Source organism: Pholcus phalangioides, unplaced genomic scaffold (assembly GCF_987345545.1).
Source record: "Pholcus phalangioides strain wild (caught in Gottingen) unplaced genomic scaffold, Ppha-v1.0 ptg000011l_1, whole genome shotgun sequence".
NCBI lineage: Eukaryota > Metazoa > Arthropoda > Arachnida > Araneae > Pholcidae > Pholcus > Pholcus phalangioides.
The window spans coordinates 19,313,154-19,334,229 of NW_028301604.1; the positions used below are offsets into that span (position 1 = coordinate 19,313,154).

The window sequence follows — 21,076 nt, forward strand, 5'->3', positions numbered from 1 at the left end:
TATCATTTGTTAATAGCAGTTAAAAATTTTAGTTCAGTTAATAAACTTGATTAATTGAAATTTGATTAAAAGTTTTATTAAGAATTTATAATTTAACCTGATTTATTTGACTAAACTGATAAGATGTCTTGAATTATGCTCTGATTTGTAACATTTCAGATAAGTGACTATATTTAAAAATATTTGAATCAATATTTTGATCAAATTTTTTGTCATGGGGCAATACAAGTTGATTCAACAAAAACTATAATGATAGTAATAATTTCAGTTTTAAATTGAGTTTCATGGAAATTTTGGACAAGACTAAGACTAAAATTTATTGTCTCTACTGTGAACAGAACTTTTCTTATTTGGGAAACATCGGCTCCCTTCCCCCACCAGTACCATTTGAGAGCAGTGTCAGGGGAAAAAGTAGCACTATGAAAATCAAATCTAGTTTCAAAATCGTTAACTTAAACTAACTGATTAAAAAAAAAACACTATCTAAGTTGTGAAATTCCAGTATATGACAAGTATGTTCAGCATAATAAATAGCTTCAAGAACAGGTAGCTTTTATTTTTTAATCTATTTCTATATTTGTTTATACATCCATTTAGTGAAATGAGTAGAATATATATTTTTTATCATCAATTAATATTATATAATTACCCATATTAAATTTTGCCATGAATGATTAGCATTTGAAAACATTTGATTAATTAGTCAATCAAAATTTTTCGATTGACTAGTTAAAAGTTTTAATAGATTCCCAGCCCTAGTATATATGTATTAGTTTTTTTTCTTTAGTGATCAGTATGATTCATAAATTATATAACAATTTATGATAATAAATATATTAATAAATCATAGTCAAATCAATGTGATAACATTATTGTGTCATATTTGTTGAAAAATATTGTGATGGTTAAATAAATATTTACATTTATAGCATCGTAAAATATTCTATATTGCTTTTTGTTTCTTTCTACAAGCTAGTGTTGTAGTTTGTATGTGTTATTTTTTATGAATTATCTATAGATTATGTTTGAAATATTTCAGCTGATGAGTGCTATCAAGACAGGTGATATTACTAGAAATAGGCTGGCTGCTGCTGTTGATATCCAGTATGCTGAAAATGTTTTATCTGTGGATCGTAGCGGTGGGGGAGTGTGAAGAGATCTTGGCTGAATATTTGAAGCACAATGAACAATTCTCTGATGGGTCATATATAACTTCTAAGTCATTTTACTGTATGTGTATTTCTTCACTATATGTACTTAGCTGATGAGCTTGTTGCTTTATTTTCCAATGTCCTGTGATCTAGTTAGTTTTATATCTATTTCTTACTTTCTAGTAAATTCCAATCTAATTTTACTTCAACGGGTTGTTTTAGCTTTTTTCGTTTCTTAATAAAAAAAAGGAAACTTTTCATTGTACATTTTTATATATGTACTATGTGTCAATTGCAGCTGGCAGCTAAGCTCAAATACTAGGTTCAGCAATTTAATCCCTAGAGTGGACTGTAAATGAAAAGGGTTGTTTATCAGTGCTGTAAAATTGATAGTGGTTAAAACCTCAGGGGAAGGGGCATAAGACCACTTTTAAATCTTCAACACCTTTGGAAACATCACTTTTGTGATCTACTAAGGTGATCATGAGGGGGTGTGCAGGACAAAATTGAAAATTGTATAGGAAACAAAAGGAAAAAAAATTAATAGATTTTATGTCATGAAAGTTTGTAAGGCTACAAATATCTTGGTGGATTGTCAGTTTTATTAATAAGAGAATTCCTTTATTAACAGATGACTATTTCATGCAAAAAATCTTGTAGAAACAATATTACAAGGTTCAAGGGGAGGGGATCTATTCTCTTAGTTTGTAACTAAGTGGTCCTCTGCTAACTAGCAATCTCTAGTATAAATCTTAATGCTAACCTAAGTTTCATTAGAACACTCATAAATTCATACATTATGTGTGCAAACTTTTTTAAAGTCAATTCTAGGAATTAAAATGTCACTCCCTGTATAGCTTTGCATTAGTAGTCATGTATGATCAAAAAAGGGGAAAAAAGAACACAAAGGCATTTCCTTCACAAAATCTGTGTGGCTATTTATCAAAACTTTATACATGTTGGACTAACATTTTCTTTATTTCCCCTTTTTTTGTTTAAAATTCTTAGATGCTGTGCCTTTATTAATTTTTATCTAGCTAAATTTTATGTGCAATATACAAGAAATATTTAGGATCAAATTTTTATGTTACATTTTGGAGAATTTGCATGGTTATTATATCTATATTTTGCTGTTTTCATCAAACTTGGTTCCAATGTTTATATTAAATATTATTAGATTATGTATATATTTTTCATTGCTATATTCTTCCTTTATATCTAACCAAGTGTTTCATTATTATACTCTACCTTTTTGTATATCTAATCAAGTGTTTTGTTATATTCTGACTTTATAACAACCATCCATTTTCTATGGTTGTAAAATTATTTCATGTAATAAATAAATAGTTCTGAAGGTATTGTCATTGGTTCAAACATTTCATCATGTAACTGTGTATGAACACATACAAATAAGGTATTATATAACAAAAACAAATGAAATTCTGTAGTAACAAAGCTCAGCAAACGAGCATAAAACATGTAAAAAATGTGTTAGATTATTTTGAGTGGTCATTTCCCATTTTAAATAGTATATGAAACATTGTTGTATGGCAGCCAGGGCTGTAACTAGAGGGGGGCGGGCAACTTCCCCTGGCAGCAAAATGTTAGTTATGGCCCTGATAGCAGCACTAGTGTTTATTTAGTCAATTAGTTTGTACAAGTGGGAAAAAGGGTGATACCACCATTCAATTGAAAACCAATAATCAAGGTGATTTAGGTTTTAAGGTTTGGGGAGAAATTTTTCAAAATGAAAACAAAAATTTACATTTTTACTGTGTTGTGTTACACATGAATGTGAAAAGAGTGAGTTCAGGAACTGCAATAAAAAAAAAATTGTTTAAATTATTCAAAGAACAGGTTTGGAAATTTTTAACCTAGACATTCAACTTTTCTCTGGAAAACATTTCAGTATTGATAATAGCACTGAGTGTCTCTTGATCGAAAATAAACTATTAGTTGTATGATGACTTATAAGAGATTGATTACCAGTTATGATCAATCTGCATTGTGTCATTTAGTTAAACTTGGACTAGTTTTCAATCTATGTACATGTGTTCCACATAGTTTGATGGGGGGAATCATCAGGACCTTGTTTTTCTACGTGGTTATAAAATCCAGCATTTATTGTGCCAGAGTGGCGTGGTGGTAAGATGCTCATCTACCACCATGAAGGTTGCTGTCATGGTCCGAATCCGAGGGAGGATATAGTTAAGATACTTTTCTTAACAAGCTTGAGGTGACCACCGATAGACAGTGCCTTCATTTCCAACCCATCTCATTAGTGGCAGTAAATTGCAATATGGCCACAGTTGGTGTTTGGTGAAGTAGCATTTATTGTAGCAGATGAAAAGTTGATGTTATATAATCACACAGAGAAGAACTTTGAACAAACATGTCAAAAAGTTGAATCCATCTTGGAAGCAGACTTCTATCTTTCAGTGTCAATTTGAAATCACTAAACCCCACTTCAAAATGTCATACCTTATTAAGCAAACTTTCTTCCGATTTTCAGCAAGTGCAAACTAAAAGATATAGGGAAAAGTTTTCCATTGACAAATCAACTTTACAAAATATCTGGGCTTGTCAATGTTAAAATAAGTGTCTTCTATCGATGTGAGATACCTAGTCATTGCTGCACTTTTTTAAGAGACTACCTTCTCAAGTAATTTGTCAGGCATGGTAGTCATACTGGCCAACTACTACGGAATTTCCACAGTTTCTATGGGTTTCTACCATAAAATACAGAGCTGCAGCAAATTGTGAAAAATTACGGAGATCTGTTTTTTTTAGAAACTTCTTTTGTTAAGGATTTTCTTGGATGCCATTATCCTATCGAGTACAAAATGATATCATGCAAAAGATCACATTTCCAAAGAATAAAGATCAAGACCAGAATAAGTATCAAATTAATAAAAATCAACCAATTGACGTAAAAAGCTGCTGTTTAACACTAAGATAACTTATCATGGCCTAGAGTTCTTTTTGATAAATAAAAGAAAGTTCAAATTTTGAAACGAAAAACTTGACATCTATTTATATAAAATTGATTTAATGTGTGTGTTTGTATGTTCTCTCTACAAATCTACAATTTCATTTTAAATTGTAAATTTGTCAATCTTTGCTAAATTTTGTATGTGTACCCAACAGGTCCCAACTCAAACTAGGGCTACTTTGAAAGTTCATCAGAGTCGGGCAGATGCCTGATAGGGTGAAAAAAAAAAACTTTCCATCAACAATAACTTTTGGATTGTCTACTTTTGTTACCTTGGTTTCCAAACAATGGCTTGTAACTTTTTTAATGCTCCCAGTATATGAAGAAAACATGGGCAGTACCCAGGTATAACTGCTAGTTTGATATAGAATGTCAGATTCACAATTCTTTTCCCAAATTGAAGAAAATTGATTTGGATTTTTAGAAAAAGCCATGACAAAAAAAAATTGAAGAAAAAAAACTTTTGGGGGTAGTGGGGTTTCTCCACTACCACCGATGAACATTGCCATTATGAAGAGGCCTGATTTTAAGGTCAATAAAATACTCGCCTAAAGTACCAAAGGATGTTTAGAGGTGTCACAAGTTTGATACCCGGTTTGTCCTTGTCAGAATCTTTCCTGACATGGCTACAACAGGAACAGTGACATGACCACATAAAAAGATTTCTACAGCAGGGAGTCCTACATCAAGAGGTTTGCGCACCAACCTCTTGGTGAGTATAGAAAAAAAGGCTACCATTTTTTTTAGAATCAGCAATAAATTGTAAGTACCGTTCTAACAATTTATTAATTCAAGATATACGGAAGACTAGATGTTGTGAAGATATTTATTGTTTGAGATGTTAATTTTTTTAAGGAAGGAAAAACTCATCTCTGCCTCTACTGGGAGTCGAACCCGGGTCCCTCAATTGCTGGACGAGTGCTCTGACCACTAAGCTACAGAGGAGATAGAGATTTTCCTTCACTAGAGCGTATATCTTATATTAACAAGTGAAGAGCGACATTTATGTCATAAATTCATTAATTAGCCCTTGTGTGCAGAAAATGACCCTTGTGCAACAAAAATTATCAATAAGTAATTTGCGTGTTGTGGCTGTAGATTTTGTATTTGAACAATTTCCTTCTAGAGCTCCTTCCCCACTGCAAAACAATAGCAACTTACCAGCACTATGAGTAACTCACCAAAATCATTGAAGAAATTGAAGGGAAAAAATTGATTTTTTGTAACTAAGAGTGCTCTTCTGCTGACTAGAAACCGCTAGTATAAATCTTCATGCTGACCAAAATTTCATTAGCACACCCATAAATGGCCAATTGAAAGGTGTCATATTCCCTAGCAAATAATGTCAGAAAACATGTACAGAAGCTAATGGCTCTGCTACTGCAAAAGCTCAGAGTTGAAATGGGATATCCCCCAACACCCACCATATTCTGAGGACTTAAGTGATTTCAAGAAAATTGTGGTTTCATGTAATCGGTGGAAAAGTGAAAAAACAAAGAAAAAACGTGTAGTTTCTATGAAAAAGGAATCTGCAAAAACATAAAAGGCAAGAGACATAATTGTAGAAAATGCTAATTGATAATGTAATTAGTAATGCTAATTGATAATGTAATTAGTAATGCTAATTGATAATGTAATTAGTAATGCTAATTGATAATGTAATTAGTAATGCTAATTGATAATGTAATTAGTAATGCTAATTGATAATGTAATTAGTAATGCTAATTGATAATGTATAGCTATTTAAAAAAACTGTTCTCCTTAATGTAAAAATCATTTGTCCAAAACTTTTGCAATCTTTCAATGTATGTCCTGTTGTTCATATTTCCTTTGTATTATTCAATGTATCATTATTATGATGCATGGTATACAAGTATCAATTTCCATTAGGTTTATCATAATGGGAAAAGTATTTTTTGATTCATTCAATTCAGATATTCAAATTTTTTGTTAGTTTCCCACAAATAAAATTTAAATTACCCCATACTCTTCGAAAGTGGTTTTTATATGTAGATGTCAAGCGAATCCAAAAAGTCAGTTTACTTTGTTGTAACATATGTACCCTATGATATTTCCTGCATATAATCTGCAGATGCAACTTTGAGGAAAAAATATCCTGCAGTTTGCATGTGGAAATTTTATCAATCAATAATGATGTCTTAAGATTGTTGAGATTAATTTGTAAAACATAGTTTCTTATGTGTGTGATGGAGGCAGATATTTTGAAAAAAATATCTGCTATATTTTACAAATTTTCAAAATTTTTATTCCTATTCTAACTTTTTATGAAAAAGCTACGGCTGATACACAATGGAGTATAATTTCCATTAAGAAAATCGGATGCTTTTTTAAACATGTGGATTACATGTTTAAAAAATATCTGAAGCTATTGGTAGAAAAAAAGGTTAATTGCAAATATATGTTTGTGGAAATGATTTAATGGATTGACTGCTGATGAATAATTTTAACTTAATTTTGAAATTGTATTCAACTTGACAGGTGGTTATAATGGTCATGATGCGATTCAATATTGATTTTTAATGGTTAGTGAAAAATATTGTTTTATATAAGGCCCTTTTTAAAATCTAATTTTCTATATCAAGTCAAATAAAATGAACTAAAAGGGAACGGATATCTACCCATAACAATATAAAAAATTATAGTAGACTGTTTAATGTTCATTTAAAATTGCTTGTTAAGGCAGCTGGTTTGTCATTGCTGGCCTAAATCATCATGGAACTGAAATGAGCTGAATTACTAATATTGTCAAATTTGAAATAATTTTTTGTTTTGCTTCTTTTTAAGATTTAGATTTTTATCCACTTAACTTATATTTTTGGGAATTATATTTGTGTACTGATGGCAAATAAATAACTACTCAAACTAACTTGTTTTAACTTTTTACTTTTGTAATAGCTGTTTCCAGTGTTTTAGATATATGTATATTCTTTTGCAATAAAATTGCAAAATGATACCATGCAATATTTTTCATGTAATGTATTAACATTTCTTACACATGGGGACAGGGAACAGGATTGATAAGTTCTAATAATTTCCAAGTTTCTATTTCAATAAATAACTAGAGTGAGATATTCACTTTAGAGCAAGCTAAGCTGTGTAAAAAGATGCAAAAAAATTGTTAAACTGCTCCCCTTCTGTAAAATTTCCCTTTGTGACTTCCCATCTATGTACCCTTTACCACCGGCGTACAAAAAAAAGAATAGGATGTTGGATAGATAGTTGCTGTTGGCTTTTTTAGAGCGCTTTGTAACTTAAAAATCGATCATAACAATTTCATATTGTGAAATCCCTCAACATCGTAAAGTATTTGTAGATTATAAAAGGGTACTCGCGCAATGGGACAGGAAGAAAAATGCATAATTAAATTAGATACGGGAGGACTAAATACTGATTCTTAAAAATAAAAAGTTCTTGCACCGTGAATAAACAATACAAACAGTATAAAAAACGAATGTGTAAAATATTTATAATAGAGAAATACATAAGAAATTGAGAGAATCAAGTAATTGACCAGAGATAAGAAAAACATCATTTTTAATTGTTAAAATAGATAACTTGTCATGAAAGGTGAGAAGTCGAAATTAGATGATCGCTTGCAGAATACTTCCATACTGCTCAATGAATGTCTTCTGGTGAGTAAATCAACTGTGCGATCTCTTAAAAGAGGAAGTATACGTGAAAGCCACGTCCTCGATTTGTTGCGGTCGGTAGGTACAGTTAATACGGCTAGAGCGCCGAGAAAGTCACGATGACAATTACGGATTTCTTATGTGGTCGGCTGAAGTTGGTTTTCTGTGGTTCCCAACTTCAAGGCGCAAATGCGAGCCGATCTCCCCGTTAAAACGTCTCGCCACAGAGAGCAACAGTCCTACAACGATAAATCATTCAATCATAACAGTTCACTCATAGTTAGAAAAACTATTTTAAAGAATGCTCTCCTAAAAGCAGCAGAGAGGTCCACAACAGGGCTGTCTACCTGGCTAGAAATTCCTGCCTAACAATTTGCCAGCTTACTCTCGAAATTTTTAATCAAATCTCATTTACATGAGTCACGGGTGTGTCTACGCATTGCAAGACAGCACTGGTCCACGGATGCTATAATCCATTCAAAAAATTAGAATGTAATGAAAAACGTAAAATTTTTTATTTCAAATTTGTATTATATTTCAATGAAAACATCATTTTACAAATTTCAAACAAGTGAAACAGATTTTACATAGTTTGTAGAAGAATATATGACAAAAGAAAAATTATACATTAAAAAATAAAAACGGGATGAATTTTTCCGAAAAATCATAAAATTATACTTTTTTTAAGTTGATTCAAATAAAATTATAACTAAACTAGAAAGAAAGGGTATAGGTTGGTTTTTCAAAACAAACAATACAGAAACATTCAATGTTTGGTGGCACCCCTCCATTTGCCCTAAGATCTCAAAACGATTTGGCATATTATTGACTAATTTTTTACAGTCATTGTCAGGGAATATTGGCGTGCTTTATTGGCCCACATGTACTTCAAGGTAGACAAAAGTTCATTTTTGTTTGTTTGGGGGAGAGGGGGGGGGGGTCATTGCTGCAGGCGTCTCGTCATGATGGCCCACAGATTTTCTATATATTGGGTTCAAACAGAACCTCCTAGAGATAGAAGGCCTCGCACTCAGCTTGTGACGTCACTAAGCAGTTCATTTTCCCTTAGAATATTCAGGGGAAAAAAATTCCCTGCTCGTGCCAGTATCATCGTTGTGAGGAAAAGAAATGATCGGGTTCAGAATTGGCGCTTTCTATGCCCCACATCCAATCACTACGCGGTATTTGTGAGCCAATCAGGAAGATTCTACGCCAAAATAAGAAGAAACGAAATAGGATGCTGTGTTGCAAAATATGGCAAACTTGCTAGGTAGTCTGAATGACGTTTATGGAAAACAGTGCAGAGGCCTTCTATCTCTAAGAGGTGATGGTTCAAATCGGGTGAATTTGTATGCCAGGAAAGCACTTTAACTTTATTTTCTTTAATCCAATACTTTGCCATGTTTGAAATATGACTAGATGCAGAATCTTGTTGGAAAGTGAAATAGTCTTCAAATAGTAGCATAAAATGGTCCAAGACTTCTTGGTATACAACTATAACAGTGTTTCCCAAAGTGGGCGATATCATCCCGGGGGCGATGGAATGGTCCAAAGGGGCAGTAGAAGCTACGAGTATAACATAGGGTCCTATGCAATAGGGTCCTATGGGTTAGCTTGAGTTGGGGGAGATGAGGAAAAAATTTCTCTGAAGAAGGGAAGCGGTGGAACAAAAAGTTTAGGAAACTGTGCGCTCTCTCTCTCTCTCTATAGTCCGTTTCAGGTTAACTTTGCAGTGCAGAGAATAGTAGAGAGTGTATTCCTTCGCCGCAAAATATAGTTCTCATATATCGGAGGCTTACGGTGATCATTTATGCAAAATATTTCAATTTTTAAATGATTGAAAAAAAAATACTGAAAAAATATTGTTTTGAATCGATCTTTATGTTCGTTCAAGAATTTTGAAGTAGAGAAATATTAGTTACCATTATACGTATAAAAAAGATTTTTCTCAGTGAGATTGGCGAGAAATCAGCATACCTTATCGCGACCGCGCATCGATACATTGGTTGAAAGGCTTTCGTTGTCATAGCAACGTGTGATGCGGTTCCCTCGTAGCTTCCCCTTCACTGCAAAGTTAACCTGAAACGAACTATAGAATTTACCGTTACATTAAAAAAAAAAGATTTCCTGGGCCCCCAGAGACTCACACAGCCCCACACCATAACGGAATTAACGAATTTCACTGAGTGTTTCAAACATTGTTTAGAGAATGTCTCGGGTTTGCAGTGCCAATCGCGGATGCCTTGATCGTAGCACATTGCAAAACATTGACTCGTCACTAAAAAAAGTACTTTTCCCAGTCTAGCTTACCCACCGCCCGAGTAGCGCGGTGGCGTCTGCCGCCATGAAGATTGCTGTTATGGTCTCGGGTTTGAACCCGAGGGAGGATATAGATAAGATATTTTCCCTAATGAACTTGAGGTGACCACCAATAGACAGTGCCTTCGCTCCCATCTCATCAATGGCAGTAAATTGCAGTACAGCGATCTGCCAGAGTTGGTGATGTAGTCTGTTTACCCCACACGGAAGCCTATTTTTGTACCATCGAACTCTAGTAGTTTTTTGCTTGGGAGTGAGAAGTGGCTTTTTCTTAGGCACGCGATCGAAATCCAAATTTCGTCTGAGTATGGTGGCGGATAATGCACAGTCACTCCCATTTCTTTCCACTCTGAATAATTCACAAACATCTGAAGTGGTTTTTCTGCTCAATTTTTTTCAAAACTCTATCTTGACGATTTGTAGTCGCTGGCTTACGACCACTATTACCATGATTATTCTGAAAACTAACTGACGCTTAAAATTCAACTTACACTTGATTGAGAAGATCTTGCTTTTCGGGCAATTTCCTGTTGAGTTAGGTTAGGCCTTCTCGCAACTTCACTATGAGGAGTTTGATAGAAATCGGAACGAATTTCTTTCTGTCCATTTTTGACGCATAGCTAACTAAAATCTACTTGTTAGCAAGTATTTACAGTAATAGCACATGCGCAATGAAAATTTTATGCTAATGTTGCCCACAGCGACAACCAATAACAAATATTCACAAATATTCCAATATTTTGAAAGTTTTTTTGCCTCTCCAGAGTATTCTAATTTTGTGAATGGTTACAACATTTTTTTAAATATTCTATATTGATTTTGAGTGAAGATGTACACTGCTGGCCACCCAAATTGCAACACCAAGAAAGACAAGAGATATCGCAACAATATTTATTTTGTAGATAACATGTTGACTAAGCATCAAATGATTAAATTTATAGACTTCTGTGAAGTGTGGTTCCTGCCAAAATCAGTAGCCAGAGTAGCCGCCATTGTTGGAGATCACCGCTGCCACACGCTTCGGCATTGATTCAAAGAGATTTTGGATGTGTTCTTGGGGTACAGCAGACCAAGTAGCTTCCATGCGTTGCCAAAGTTGATCTGGTGTGGCAGCTGGGGATGTAATCTGGGTCAATCGTTGAGCAACCATGGACCACATGTTTTCTATTGGCGAAAGATCCGGAGAGCGAGCTGGCCAGGGAAGCAATTCAATCTAGCGATTGACGAAGAACCTTTGGACAATGCGTGCCACGTGTGGTCGCGCATTATCCTGTTGAAATATGGCTGTGGGCAAGCCCTGAAGGTAAGGAAGGACAACTGGCTCCAACACCTCGGAGATGTAGCGCTGGCTTTTTAAAGTACCGGCAATGCGTACTAGAGGAGTGCGAGAGTGATATCCAATACCGCCCCATACCATAATACCCAGTGCAGGACCAGTGTGGCGGTGCATAACGCAGTTGTTCAGCATCCTCTCTCCACGGTGTCTCCAGACTCGAATCCGACCATTGTGGTGTTGCAGACAGAAGCGTGACTCGTCAGTAAAGACAATTTCATTCCATTGTGCCGTCCACATCCTTCTTTCATCGCACCATTGGCGGCGGAGACATCTGTGGTTCTGCGTCAAGGGTAGACGAAGCAATGGACGTCTTGCGGACAGACCACTCTGCTGTAAACGGTGTCGAATGGTACGCGCAGACACTGGATGATGCGGTACAGACTGAATGTGCTGTGCTATGGTTCGTGATGTGGCTGAGCGATCCGTCACTGCCATACGCACAATATGGCTGTCATCACGTGAAGTGGTGCACTGAGGTGGATGCGATTGAGCACGTCGGTCCGTCGTACCTTCCTGTATCCAACGATCACATATCCGCATTACAGTTGTTTGGTTTCGTCCAACATGACTACCGATTTCCCTGAAAGATAATCCACAATCTCGGTAGGCCACTATCCTTTCTCTGTCGAACTCGGATACTTGATCAAAAGATGATCGCTGTTTTCTACGAGGCATAGTTGATCGTTTTTTTGAAAAAACCACAAGAAAAACACAATTGCCGTACTTCAAATCGTCGAAATCTCCAAGCCTTAAATAGCGCTTTGAAGTGGCGCCACAGGCGCGCGTGATGTGCGTCTGCGCTGAAATTCTAATCATTTGCATATCTCACCTCCGCTAATGCATGTTGTAAATTTCATATTATTTGCATGCGTCCTTCAGGGTGTTGTATTTACGGTGGCCAGCAGTGTAAATAATATATGATATTTCCAAGTCTTCAGAACATGGTCGTTTTCTTTTTTTTTCATTCATTTACACTGTTCATTTTTCAAGATATCATTCATTCTTAAACATTAAACATCCCTTTTTCACTATATTATAATTTTTTGAATGGGAGTTGTACGATTAGAGATTGAGTAACAGCATTCGGGATTATGTGAACACCAATACTCATAAAGCATATTTTATTCTTTAGCACAGGTAGTTAATTACGTTCACTCCATTTCATCAAACGATCACAACATGCGAGTTGCATATAGGAAAAAGCTTGAAGTTCTTAGGAAACTTTTTAATCGTCAGTGTATAAGTAGCAAGGCTTAGGAATATAGAGAAAGGGACGTCGTATGTGAACGCACGAAACAACAGAGGTCCCGATATAGAGCCGTGAATGATTCTAGTGGTTAAGATCTTGCCTGCTAGATTACACGTGTCCAATTTTAATTTTTTGATACCTAGCTGAGAATAAAGCGGTCAATATGCGTATTTCCTCGTCTTTTCGAGGGAGGATCAATGTAATTCAATTTTGAAAAAAAAAATGAGATCCGTGGTTTCGTCTTTCTCTCTATCTCATTACATCTGAAAGTTTATTGTGATCCTGAGCAAAAACCACGTATTTAATCTCTCAACCATTTAAATAATTTGTGATCTTCTATAAATGGAACCTAACTTTAGTAGATGAGTGTCTCCTCTTGTTTTTTCACTGTTTTTCCTTACATTTTCAGAGGAACTTTGCTTTCGTACCAAAGAATCTATTTGACTGTTAGCCATCTCTTCTGATGTGAAGTACGGTTAATTCTAGAATTCCGAATTTAACAATAGTATTTTGAATGCTTATTACGAAACGTGTTTTTGGTTTTTCCCCTCTCAGATTCGAAATATATTCTGCGATAAAATTAATCAAATATAATGTGAAATGTTCCGATGTTTGTCGATTGCGCTACTGCTACATATCCTGGGAAATCACAGGGGAGAGAGAATATTTTGAAACCAATAAAACTTGATTCAATCTTCTGTCTTTTTTAAGACAGTGATGAATAATGTAATTATCGGTACCTAAACACAAATTAAAGGATGTTCGTGGCAAAAAGCCAAATTTTCGATTGTACGAAAATCTGTGCAAATTACCGGTAGTAAATACTAAACCTTCTCAGTCTCGAAGGAAATTTTGAATTTGCTTTTTACGATTATTTTGAACTATTGAACTGTCTAAAATTAGTTTCTGTCGGCAGATGAGTATGAATAACTTACGACAAAATGTTTATAACATCTAGAACTAATTTTGAGGTCTCTGTGTGAGCATTTCATATAGCTAGCTGGAATTTCTTTAAGTGCTGCCTACTGTCTCCTGAAGGCGACGCCAGGACTAATGAGGTTCATATATAATCTGTATACAAATAAATAGATTAATACACCTGAAAAAAGCCATAGGCAGTTTAATGTTCTTCTGTCATCTCGTATAGTCAGCAAGTTTTTATAATTTTTTGACAATGATGTATCATAAAAGAAGCCCTAGAGACAATCTACAAACATAATATTTTTAAGATGGGCAAAATTATTAATTTCATCCCCGAGGCTAATTCGCCCCAAACTTTTTATTTCTTAGCGGTATATTTTATTTATTTTAATACTCTTCAAGAATGAAGCTAAGGGAGAAGAAATCTGACAGTTTATTTTGCCGCACAAATATCGAAACCTAAACCAGTTGTTGGGCTCTCACTTTCCGAATAACGGACCGAGTAGCGAAAGCAATCAAGCAAGCATCTGACGTCACGCGTGGAGGTTTGACAGGAATTTGTTTTGGTCATAAAGGCTGTGTGAGGAGTAGGCGAGACGTTTTCTTGAGACCGCAAGTTACTTGGTTGTTGTCTCACCCGATAGACTTGTCAGTTGTCGAACAAGAAGGCAGTGCACCAGTTGCATCAAGGTACTGATCACCGTTGTTTATGTTGGACCGTTAACATCATGCATGCACGCGGTACCGCATAGCGGATAATGCATGGCTCTATGGGCTCTGCGAATTCAATGGATTACATCAATTTGAACAAATTTCACTAGAAGTAACTTGGAATTCCGAATTTTTTTGAGGTGAGTTTTGATTAATATTTGTTGAAAAAAATGTTAAAATCGTTTATATATTCAATAAAGAAACGTATTGCATGTGTTTGTTCGTATCTCTGATAAATGATTTGATACATAATTTATATATATTCAATGTGGATAAAATGAGCTATTATTTTCTATTAACGTTCAATATTTACGTAACTAATTACATTTCAAAATTTTTTATCAGATTATGAGTATTCTCTATACTCCTAATATTCTATTGAAAATAAAAATTACTAAAGAATGCGCGCGGATTGTGATTCATTTAATAGTATTGAATTTGCTCTACAGATCAATATGTTCTTTACTCCTAATGATGTTTCAAAAATGCAAACAACAAATACAGCGCAGTCTTTATATTGCAAACTAATATATAGTGAATCTATCTATACCACGAAAGTTTGAACGTCTTCACATTTTCGCTAACATTTGCTAAATATTGAAATTCATTTTGGTATAACAAATTTTTTATTGGAATGAAGCGACTTTGTTTTTCGAAACTCGAAAGTGTAGCATGAAAACTAATAAAAGAGAAATATTGGTTCTCTCTCTAAAACTAAAGTGCCATATGCCAGAAAATGACATTAAAAATTTAGGTAATATAACCAAGGACCATTATTTTATTTTCTTTTGATGAAATTCGTTGTGAATTTTTCTTCATTTTATAAATTTACTTATTTAAATACCATATTTACATATTTCCTGAAGAATGGCATTAAGAGTATCTCGAATAATGTTACCGAAAACCTTTTTGAATGGTGCTTCTTGAACCATATGAGGGGTTGAGAACCAAAGTGCTCAACCGCCGACCAGAGATGGTCCCTGATCAGATTTTTCCCTGCCCCCCCCCCATAGTGAATTTATAGTGTGAGAAACAAAAAAAATTGATAAGAATCAAATCAAAACAGGTCTTCAGCACTGTCAGCCCCACCCTTGTAGAGCCCGTGTCGAATGCTTGAAAAATAGTAATGTAAATTAGTGCCCCTTTTCGAATTGCTTCAGAAGTTTTAGTGGTACTTTTGTTTAGAAAAGGTTGAGAAACGGTAGTCTAAGTCACTGAAGCTCCCAAAAGATCAGTTTTACTTGAAATGATTTTTTGCTTGTGAGGCAATTTAGAGGAAGAACCTTTGTAACTTATTGCATTGATACAATAGTTGTATCTATGGTAATAGCAGTACATTTTAAGAAATAAATGAGTTGGACCACTTTGATATTGAGCAAAACTGATGAATTTTTGAGTAAGAAACAAATATGTGTTTGCAAAATGTTACAAAAAAAGTTACAAAACTAAGTTCTTTGTTGATTTTATGACAGTAGACATAGTTACTGTTATTTAGGAACATAAATTTTACCTTTTATTCCATTCATCTGAAATAAATTCCTCTTCTTCGTCTGAGAGGAAGTTAACATCTTCTGCGGTGTTGGAACTTTTATGTTCTTAAAATGTCGATGTTAGATAGCAGGAACGTACTTCAGCAAAGAAAGCTTGTCTTGTTTCTTCAGTACATTTATGATGCGTGCGAGTAGTTCTTGCTCAGAAAGTCCCATTATAGGGCGACGTTTGGTTAATTTGGTCGCACATTCAAGGTTTGTAAAAAGGTTTCGTCCGCATTCAGCCTAGTACATCATCTGAAATGGTTTCTCCTTTTCATACCGAAGCCACTGAATTGAGTGTCACTGGGAATAGCTTCTTTATCTATGTTTTCAGATCTTCTGACAATAGATTTTTCCAGTGGTTCTGTCAAAAAAAATTCCTCGGCTTTCATCTTACTACAATAAATTTATCCTTTTTCCTGGCAGATATGCCTTAGAATTACACCAATCACCATGTAAATAGGTTTGCCTTTAGAAGAAAGTTCAATTACACCAAAGTCTAAATCGTCGGGCAAATATGAATGACCAGAAACCATGAACTTTTTTGTTCCACAACATGTGCTGGCTTGCACTAGTTTCATTAAAGATAGGGCAACCTTTTCATATTCCTAGTTGCATGCAAAATGTAATGTTCTTGGCAATGCAAGAGGCAATTTCTTGTGATCCTCTTGATGCCATTCATTCAGCCTAAATGTACATAATAGCTTGTACATATCTGCAGGGTCATGCACACCTAAATTGTAGCAGTACATGTGACGACGATAATAAGCATCCTAAAGCATGAAACAGAAAGTTTAGGAAATGGGAGCGCTTTCTTTTTGGAGATCAATAGTGATTGCTAATATCTGATCTTTATGATTTTGTGCTACGATTTTTGAGCATAATGATAATATCAAGCCACACGATTTTATGCACACGAGGGTAGTCCAGGCAGGGCCGGATTAACCCATATGAAGGCCCTAAGCACTCAAGTGTTTTTGGTGCCCCCCCCCCCGTTTCCTTTACTTCTAACCTTTATAACGAGGCCTCATGACAATTAGATCTGCTTACAATTTTCGAGAATAAGTATGTAAATTGGTAAGCAGGTATTTTTAAGTGGGGGAGAGAGGGTGTTCAAAAAAATTATTTCTCACGAGACCTATGATGCCACGGCTTGGGAGCCTCAAGTACCGAGGAAGCCTCATGAGAGACAGGGCTGTCTTAAGAGCTTCATGGGCCCCCGGGCCAAATGATATTTCTGAGGCCCTACCAGGCAAATTTTCGAAAATCTCAACCAGATCCCATTTTTGTGAGGCCCCCGGGCCCATGCCTTAAGACGGCACTGATGAGAGAGACAATTTGATATGGTTAAAATATTGGAGAGAGTAAGTATGTGTGTCCGAGTGGCAAAGATGCTCGTCTTCCACTCTGAAGGTTACCATCAAGGTCCATGGGTTCGAATCCGGGCATAGAACATCAGAAGAAAGTTCTTTACCTGCCTAGCCGATCGATGGAGCCTTCATTTCCCACCCAACTCTACTGGTTGGAAATTGCCGTACTGCGATATATGACCGGAGTTGGTGTGTGGTAAGTATGTGAATTGGTAGAGCAGATATTTATAGCTAGGTAAGGGGCCTCAGAATAGTTCATTTTACCCGGGAAGGGGGACAATGATGTTGTTGAAGACGGACGGCCCTGGGCTTACTTTATGGAAATTCAGCGAAATCTCAACACAAAAAATGATATTTAACACGAGTTCTTGTTCGCAATTAACTTAGTTTCTCTGCTTTTGTGTCTGCTTTTGAAAAATGACGAATTCAGTTATTTTCAAGAAATTCCAGAATTGTATCAAAATTTTCATATGAATTAGAAAAATTGTTTAGGAATTTTTCTCAAGGTGAAATTTAGAAAACGCAAAATCTGTCGGTAAAAATAAACTGTAGTAGACCTATATTCCAAATGAAAGGGATAAATATAGGTCCACAGTTTTAAAACTAATCAATCTTAAATCAAGAAACAATGATCTTCGATTCGATTAAAAAAACGGCATCTTCACTGCACACTTAAGTACATTGATACACAGTATACACTTATTTTATGAATTATGCTATCTATGTATAGAATAAAAATATTAAAAAAAATTGTAAAAATGTTTCGAAATATCAAATGTTAATTAAAGTTAAAATGAATGCGTTTTTATTAAAAGCAATCAATCAATAATGACAAAAATATCGTCATAAATTTAAAGGAATCATCTGGAATTTTGCAGCGGAAGACTCCAAATGCACTTCACAAATTTAAAATCTTTTACATTTTTTTACGCAATAAAATTTGAAAGATTTCGATCATAATGATAAGCCTCTCAACCCAGTAAAAACCTTCTACGGTAATTTTTTATATAAAAATAACTTTGAGGAGTGTAAAACTCGAAAAAATAGTATAAATACCAATAGAGAGAGCTAGACAAAGACAGCCGCACCCCAGATGGAATTTGAACCCGACCTGTACTGCCCACATTGCCAACGAAATAAAATAAACATTCATTTATTTAAATAAGGTTTGTCAAGAAGTTTTGATCTATCCACTTCCAATATACATTCCCAGTTACACACATCTTTGAAATATTTTACGCAGAATAGAAATTGCTGAGAGCAAATTTGAGTACGCTAGCGTATGTTCTTAGCTCGCAGTCCGACCATTTGTTTTATTTTACAGTAATGGTACGTTCATTAGTTTTAGTGAATACTTTTTGGAACAATAATTGTATTTTTATGCTGAAAATATTGAGGTTGCTATTCAACCTTGAAGATATAATTACCCCAAAATTTTCCGGTTTTAAAATGCCTGTATTAGTTCCGGTTGACTAAAAAGAGAATAATTTTTGCTCGCTGTTTTCTATCTTCATATACTGTATAACCCACGTAAGCCAGATTCCGTATTTCTTAAATAACCGACTAAATCAATAAATAGATAAGAGAGAAACTGCCGCAGGGAGCCATTACACGCATAAAGTGTTCGATAGTTATTCATTCATTTTCAAAATTCAAATCGCGCATACAGTAAACTCAGAGTAGTTCACTGTGTAAGATTGAAAATATTGCTAGAAGCTAATGATTGATATATATATATATATATATATACACACACACACACACACACACGTGCGTCTGAACTTCGATACTATAAACACGTTTAAAGTTGAAATAAATTTAGTACTCTGCAAAGATACATTTTTGAGTTCAAAAATAGTAAAAAATTAGCATAATGCATGCAAATATTCGCAAACAAGATGTAGCTTCCCATTCTTCCAGCAGCTAATTTTTATTGAACAATGACATTCCTTGCATGACATGACATTGAGGATTCGATACCAGATTTACCACGCCTCACATTTTTTCCAAGACACCGAAGCGTCCGTAAGAATAGACGGATCTGGGTTTCTTTATTTTGAAACTTAAATTATTTCAACAATTCCTAAAATCGGCAACAACGGCAAAAAAAACCGTAACATCAGCAGGTTGTCACACATGGCATTATTCAAAGTATCCTTCGTCGTTGCCAGTCTTGTACGAATATAGTTTTACGAAGTCCATCTATAACGAAATTATTAAGAACTCTATTTCAGTTTGACTAAATTTTCCCCTCTGTTTTTGCTATAAATATATCATAAGTTAGCCCGGTGTTCATATTTTGTATCCGGCATGTACAAATGCTTTTTCTTTGATATGAGCATACCTTTAAGATATACTTTTGCCGTCATTTTGCAGTTTTGCTTCCGTACATTATTTACTTTCAGGCTTATATTTTCTTTTCTGGTGCTAAGTAACTTTCAGACCTTAATCATGGACATGTTTTTTTTAGTTTTTCCACTCGTACATCAGGTTTTTACAACCTTTCATGATTAATTTTAAATCGATACCTGTTCCATTTAATATGGTGCCATTTTTTTGTTTGTCTCCACACTTTCAGTAATATATTCTAATTTTCTAATTTTAAACTTTGTTTTTAATTCAGTTATACTATAAGCTAGATTATGATTTTTAGAAGAAGGCTTCATTTTCTTTTTAATTTCGTGATACAAAATAAGAGGAGTGAATGAAAATCGAATTGGATTTAGAGCGTATATGGTTTAATGTGTAATATAGGAAGAGGAAAATCTAATGTAGCGTATAATTTATCAACATTATATAGAAAAAAATTGAAGTCTTGAAAAAAAAATGTCAAAAATGACAAATAAGTTATTCAAACGTAAAGTAAAAAAAGAAGATTCGACTGCATTTTCCTTTTCTCATTTTTAATCATAATAGTATATTTTAGAAAATGTCTATAGAAACTTTTTTTTATATCCTTATGCTTTCACTAAATTTTATTACGGGTCCCTCAAATGAGGGCAATATTTTTTATTCATTATCCTGTAAATATCTGTCAGTTGTTATTAGCATGTGAAAGCTTTTCACATCACGTTTACCGTCACATAGCATAACCAACATACAGAAAAGCATTGTGTAGACAAGAGAAACACGTTTTCGTGCAAGATGAATCCATTCTTTTCATTCATACCGAAATAAACACGACACGCTGGCCTAGTTAATTCCGGATGAACTCGTTGCAGAATGAAAGATTTCTCTTTTTCTTAAAAGTTATGTTTTTTCCTTCATTGCACACGTTCACTCTATAATATGAGTCCTTGCCACTTGACCTACGTTGGATGGTACTCGTCACCCACCAACAAACGGATGTCTTGTCTATAGACTCACGTAATAACCTAAAGGCATAACGAGTGGTTTTCACACGCCTATCTCAACACTTTTGCATCATCGATATCGAATGGAACTGATATTCCAATCCTTTCGAAACAAATATGAGACATACTGTCTTTGCGGATGATGTGGTTGGAATAACTATGTGTTTCTTAAACCAAGAGCATTAGTACCGTTTTTTCCATCGGAATATGACTCAAAATATGTGGATCATTGAACATAAAAAGATGGTTTCACAAACCTAGTTGCAGACAGGAAGATGTTGTGAATATTTTTGGAATTTCGTATAGATGGACATCTTCGAGCCTTGTAAAGTTGAAACCACAATATTGCTCTTTTTAGGTCTACGGGAGAACATAAAAGATTGGGTTGCGATTGTTTGAAAACACCATCTTGTTTGAACAATTTTTTTTTTCATTGAGATCATAATTATTGTAGTATTTTTTTTGCGGTTTCCACACTCGATTTAGATCCCA

General features: G+C 34.6%; 2 protein-coding genes across 5 annotated transcripts in view; both read left to right on the forward strand.

Moving 5' to 3' along the window:
* Gpo1 (glycerophosphate oxidase 1) overlaps nucleotides 1-2,510 on the forward strand; it is a 39,753-nt gene extending 37,243 nt beyond the window's left edge. For 3 of the 4 annotated variants that reach the window (XM_089239220.1, XM_089239218.1, XM_089239219.1), the window contains one exon: nucleotides 1,040-1,673. In XM_089239220.1, coding sequence (XP_089095346.1) covers nucleotides 1,040-1,153 — 114 coding nt within the window. In that variant the 3' untranslated portion in view covers nucleotides 1,154-1,673. Of the gene's footprint in view, nucleotides 1-1,039 lie in introns of all 4 variants that reach the window. The other variant, XM_089239217.1, reaches the window with a different exon arrangement.
* An 11,756-nt stretch (nucleotides 2,511-14,266) lies between these two features.
* Nucleotides 14,267-21,076, forward strand: part of LOC149080182 (chitin synthase chs-2-like) — a 43,768-nt gene continuing 36,958 nt past the window's right edge. Inside the window, exon 1 of the mRNA XM_089239222.1 lies at nucleotides 14,267-14,469. The gene's annotated coding sequence lies outside the window, so the exon portion shown is untranslated. The remainder of the gene's footprint in view (nucleotides 14,470-21,076) is intronic.